This window comes from Nicotiana sylvestris, chromosome 12, assembly GCF_000393655.2.
Source record: "Nicotiana sylvestris chromosome 12, ASM39365v2, whole genome shotgun sequence".
In the NCBI taxonomy this organism is placed as follows: Eukaryota; Viridiplantae; Streptophyta; class Magnoliopsida; order Solanales; family Solanaceae; genus Nicotiana; species Nicotiana sylvestris.
Window position 1 is genome coordinate 61,638,088 of NC_091068.1, and position 6,005 is coordinate 61,644,092.

Genomic DNA, 6,005 nt, shown 5'->3' on the forward strand with positions numbered 1-6,005 from the left:
AAAGAATGAAAACACTTACCATTTCAGAAATCAACAACCTGCTATGGACCTTGATTTAATGAGACTGATGTTACACATTTGTTCTTTGTCAAGAACAACTGAGCAACATCAGTCTTTGTAGAATCTAATCTTCAAAACTTTGACATAAACAGCTTCATATGACCATGCATGACACTAGGTTTTATTGAGGACAATCTTAGATTTTTAGGGCTCGACCTCGGATTTAAGATTCGAGAGATTTTAGCAATATTCGAGGGAAAACAATAATGGATTTGGTACGAGGGAGATATAGGGGTTAGGTGGTGTTGATTTGGAGTCGATTGGGTAAGTTAGGGTTTAAGTGTCTGACCTTCGATCCCATATTCGAAGAGTTTGACTGTGATTCGAAGGTAATGGGTTGACGATTCGGAATGGGGAGATGAAGGAGAGTCGATGGTGTGAATTTTGGGTTGTTTGGTGGTTGCCCGCCGTCGTAGGCGATTTCCGGCAGGCGGTCAACTATGGTTTGAGGCGGCAATTTTGGCTGGTCTCTGAAGAGAGATCATAGACGATGAGGGGGGGGGGGTTCTGAGGGGGTAAGGGGTTTGAGATTTTGAGTATTAAATTGATGATTTAATTAGGACCGTTGGATGATTGGAATCCAACGGCTCTGATTAAATCATTAATGGAAAACGGGGTTGTTTTGTTTCACCGGAGGGAACCGAATTGTTCTGGATCGGGTCGGGGTTTGGGAAATTGGCGAAAATCTGGACCGTTTGATCAAACTAATTCAACGGTCCAGATTAAAACGCCTGAAACGGCATCGTTTGGATTAAGCTGGAGACGGACCGGTTATTGGGGCAGGTCTGCGCCGATTTTGGTTGAGTTTTGGGGATAATTGTCAAGTTTGGCCCAAATACAGCCTTTTCTATTTCCTTTTATTTTCATTTCTTTTCCTTTCCCAATTTCTTTTAAATTAAAATAAAATAAAAACCTAAATTAATTCTTAATCTAAATTATCTAATTAATTTAATTAACTCTAAATTATTACTACCACAACTAAGTTTAGTACCAAATTAAAGGGAGAATTACCAAAAAATCAAAAATTAAAAAGCAACAATAAACTATTTTTTGTGATTTTCCATTTTTGTAAAGATACTTAATTAATTCTTAAAATGCAAAGTTAAATCCTAAATGCCAAAAAATGCAACATATTTTTTTTATTTTTAAATAATTTAAATTAAATAAACATGCACAGACAAATGCAAACAATAATAGAAAATGCCACAAAAAATTCGCAAAATTGCGAACAATCGAAAAAATTGTTTTGTTTTTGAATTTATCGGAATAATTCATATAGGGCAAAAATCATGTGCTCACAGCTGCCCCTCTTTACTCGGAAACACGAAGAGTTTTCGTGCAAAGATCAAGTGAGTGGATACGAGCGATTTTTGCCAATTTGAATACTCCGTGGGAAGCATCGTTGAAAGAATCTGACCGAACCTCTGCTATAAAAGTTTCCTACATATCCTTGGCTATAAAGGAATCAGGTCAGTGTAGTTTGGGAAGTTTCGGTAGCTGGGACTACCATGAAGCTGTGATTTCACTATTGTTGCTGCTGTTAATGCTTACTGACCTCCTTATTACACTGTGACAAAATAAAAGAAGCTAGACTAAGCTATGAACTATGCATTACAAAGATTTATTTTCAAACTTGATCTTGTGATTGTTGTTGCCTTGTTAACTTGTATTTTCCTACCGAAGTTCCTTTTTTGCTGACTTGAATCGTAATTTTGTGATGCTTTCCCTTTCCTTCAATTACTTTACCTTGTTTTCCAGGTGGATACCTAATTGCCGAACTTTAACCGTCTTCCTTTGACTGTTATTGCCTTTCCTTGAATTGCTTCCTTCTGTTCTTCTTCCTTTCATTTTTTAGGTGGTTTCTTGATTTCCAATACTTGTATTGTGTTTCATTCCTATGAAACTCAAATTGCTTTCCCCTTTCAACTTGAACTGTCTTCTTTTGACCATTGTTGCCTTCCCTCTGTTCTCCAGGCGGGCTACTGATTACTGAAACTTGAATCGTACTCCTTGCCTTCGTTCTTCAGGAGGGCTCCTGATTATTGAAGTTTGATTTGTACTTCTTCCCTTCGTTATCCAGGCGGGCTCCTGATTTCAACAAAATTTGAATTTGTACTTCTTCCCTTCGTTCTTCAGACGGGCTCCTGATTTCCAACATTTGAATTGTACTTTTTCCCTTCGTTCTCCAGGCGGGCTCCTGATTACTGAAACTTGAACTGTATTCCCTTGCTCTCCAGGTGGGCGCCTGACTGCTGAAACTTGAATTGTATTCCCTTGCTCTCCAGGTGGGCGCCTGATTGCTGAAACTTTAACTGTTTTTTCCTTGACTTGTTCTCCCTTGTTCCTCCAAGTGGGTGCCTGATTACCAATACTTGTGTCAATCTTCCTTGAAACTTGATTTGTTTTCCCTTGTTCTCCAGGTGGGCTCTTGATTATCTGATCCCGAACTACTTTTTATCCTTAACATCCGTATTGTTCTTCCCTGTTCTTCAGACGGGCACCTGACTTCAACAAAAAATAGACAAAACAAAGAACTTTTCTACCCCAATTTGGTAGCCGGGAACCTTTGTGAGTGTTAACTGAATCATATTACTTAATATCTCTAACGATTTGTAAACTAGGTCCCATTATCCAGGAGGGTCCTGAAAATTTCTAGTAAAATGCCCGTTTCAAAGCTGCATTATATTTTCTTCTATTATACCTTGTTATCTAACTTGGTCCTAAAACTTCATCCCATTATCTAGGAGGGTCCTGAAAAGTTTTAAATTAAATCTTATCTTACAAGTGATGCTTTTAAAGCTAAACTATACTTCCTTATAGCCAAACTTACGCTAAAACTTATTATCTAATGGAATTTTTAGTGCTACGTCCCATTATTCAGGAGGGTCCTGAAAATTTCTAGTGAATCCTATCTCAAGCATGCAAACTTTGAAGTTTCACTTATATTCCTTTGGGCTGCATATATGCTAGATTCTGCTACTCATGATTATTTTGAATTTTAAACTAAGTCCAATTTTCCAGGAGGGTCTTGAGAACTTTGTGATCAAACCTGCTTGGTGCTTGCTCTTTCTTCACGTAGGATTTCTCCGAAACAAATGAAATTTTTGCCCCTGTTTAAAATCAAAGAAAAATCTTGTCAGTTTAAAACATGGTGGTTAGTTGTGGCATTCTTGCTGAAGGTGGTTCTTCCTTTGCCAAAGTTTTTCTTTGACTAGCTGCCTTGAGCCGGTCGAGAATTGTTTGACCTTATAATTGATCCTTAACCCCAGGACCCTAGATGATCTGATTGCTCTACACCCCAACCGTTGTTTTTCATTTCTGACCTCTGCATCTCCCGTGACATTACTGAACCATTTCACCGATTTAACTTTTGCTTACACTCTATGTCCCACTTTTTGTCACACTATCTCTGGCATGTCCTAGCCACATTTTTCTTTGTGCAATTTTGAAACTGATAGAAAACTGTGAAATTCCTTCTTATTTGTTGAAACAAGGCTAACCTTGGAAGAGCTTTAAAGGAGTAAAATTAACAGCAATGAAATGCGACGATTTTGAGAATTAAGAATAAAGAAGAAAATCTAAATTTGGATGACTGTTGGAGAGAGAAAAAGAAACTTATCTGAGTGGAGTAATTGGCACCAATAATCATGGTATGCATTTTGGATTAATCAACCCAGTCTATTTAACCAATAACTTTTCCAATTGTTTTACTTTGTGCTCCAAGATCTCTGCAACCCGATGTTTATTTTCCGCCGGCTTACATACCTTGTTCGGCTTGCAGTGCCTTGAAGGGGTTTTCACCAAGAAACCTCTCTCATTTGTTCATTCCTCAATTCCTTGTTGCCTCATGGTGCCCGTGAAGGTTTTCACTAATAAGACTCTCTCATTTTTACTTTCTCTCAGCTTTCGTCGCATCATGGTGCCCACGAGGGTTTTCACCAATAAGACTCTCTCATTTTTTGATTTCCCTTGCTTAAACCGAAGTGTTTCCCCTGATATGAATCCTCTTTACTTGCTTGACTTGGCATCTCTCGAAGACTGATCGGGAGGTCTTTCTTTGGACGGTAATGTGGGTTCTTTGGATATGTTTGGAAAGAAAAGGGTATCAAAAGGGATCAAAGAAACTTAAATAGGTCAAAATTACAACTTTTGGAATCTGATCTCTTACCACAATCACAGCTTCTACCCCAGTTTCTTGCTTGGGGATTTTTGATTTTTATTTTGATATGATATGACCGAGTCGTGAGGCAGCCTACGTATCCTTAATAGGAATCAGGTCAAACGTAGTTCACACCTGAATTTCTTTGTTTTCTTGTTCTTTCTCTTTTTCGCTTCTTTTCTTCTTTTTTTCTTTCTTTTTCTTTTCTCTCTTTTTCTTTATTGATTCCAAAAGAGGGGTATGAAATAAAATAAATAAGGCTCAAAAGGGGAAACAAAGGGTAGAGTGTTTAGATAGCAGAACAAATTGCCTTCGTCATTCCAATCTTCGAAACAATGCCAAGTACAAAAATCAACAATTGAACCAAAGAAATCATACATAGTATCTCTTGACTGCATCAGAATTGATAGCAATGTCTACACATTTTCCTTCGACATATGTTAGATACAAAGCACCATTGGACAACACTCTTGTTACAATGAACGGCCCTTGCCAATTTGGGGCGAACTTGCCCTTCGCTTCGGCCTGGTGTGGAAGGATGCGCATTAATACTTGCTGACCCATTTCAAACTTACGGGGATGCACCTTTTTGTTGTACGCTCTTTCCATTCTCTTTTGATATAACTGCCCATGACACACTGGTGCCAATATCTTCTCATCGATCAAATTTAACTGCTCCAAATGGGTTTTGACCCACTCATCATCCTTAATCTCGGCCTCAGCAACAATCCGAAGGGAAGGGATTTCAACTTCCGCATGTATCACTACTTCAGTGCCATATACCAATAAGTAAGGAGTTGCACCCACTGAAGTGCGAATAGTAGTGCGATAACCCAACAATGTGAATGGTAACTTTTCATGCCATTGCCTGGAACCTTCCACCATTTTCTGAAGTATCTTCTTTATATTCTTGTTGGCTGCCTTGACTTCTCCATTCGCCTTGGGGTGATATGGGGTGGAATTGCGATGCGTAATCTTAAATTGTTGATATACCTCTTTCATCAAGTTACTATTAAGAATAGCACCATTATCTGTGAAATTAACACCTTTGGTATCCCAAATCAACAGATGATATTTGAGTGAATAAAATCGACCACTGCTTTCTTGGTCACAGACTTGAGAGTTTTAGCCTTAACCCACTTGGTGAAATAATCAATGGCCACCAGAATAACCTGTGCCCGTTGGATGCTGTTGGTTCAATTGGACCAATGACATCCATGCCCCAAGCAACGAAGGGCCATGGTGCCGACATTGTGTCCAATTCCGATGGTAGAGAATGAATTAAATCTCCATGTACCTGGCATTGATGACATTTGTGCACAAAACTGATACAATCTCGCTCCATGGTGAGCCAATAATAACCTGCTCGGAGAATTTTCTTCGCCAGCACATATCTACTCATATGTGGTCCACAGACTCCAGAATGCACTTCGGTCATGATAGTCGTGTCTTGTTTAGCATCTAAGCATCTCAACAATCCAAGATCAGGAGTTCTTTTATACAAAACTCCTCCAATGAAGAAAAATCAACTTGCCAACCATCGAATTCTTCTCTTTTGATCCCCCATGGCTTGCACCGGATATACCCCTATTCTGATGTACTCCCTGATATCATGGAACCACGGTTCACCATCAAGTTCTTCTTCCACCATGTTACAGTAAGCATGCTGATCTCGGACTTGAATATGTAGAGGATCGACATAAAATTTGTTCGGATGGTGCAACATTGATGCCAAGGTAGCCAAAGCATCGGCCACCTCATTATAGACCCTTGGAATATGCTTGAA

General features: G+C 39.0%; 1 protein-coding gene across 1 annotated transcript; it reads right to left on the reverse strand.

The window, feature by feature from the left end:
• Positions 1-4,591: 4,591 nt before the first annotated feature.
• Positions 4,592-5,104, reverse strand: LOC138883117 (uncharacterized). The gene has a single exon (XM_070163778.1). It carries the CDS (start codon positions 5,102-5,104, stop codon positions 4,592-4,594), a length of 513 nt encoding a protein of 170 aa, XP_070019879.1.
• Between the last annotated feature and the right edge of the window lie 901 nt (positions 5,105-6,005).

What these genes read in the sequence shown, in the direction of transcription:
- LOC138883117 (XM_070163778.1), bottom strand. Translation starts at nt 5,104, where the DNA reads ATGGTGGAAGGTTCCAGGCAATGGCATGAAAAGTTACCATTCACATTG.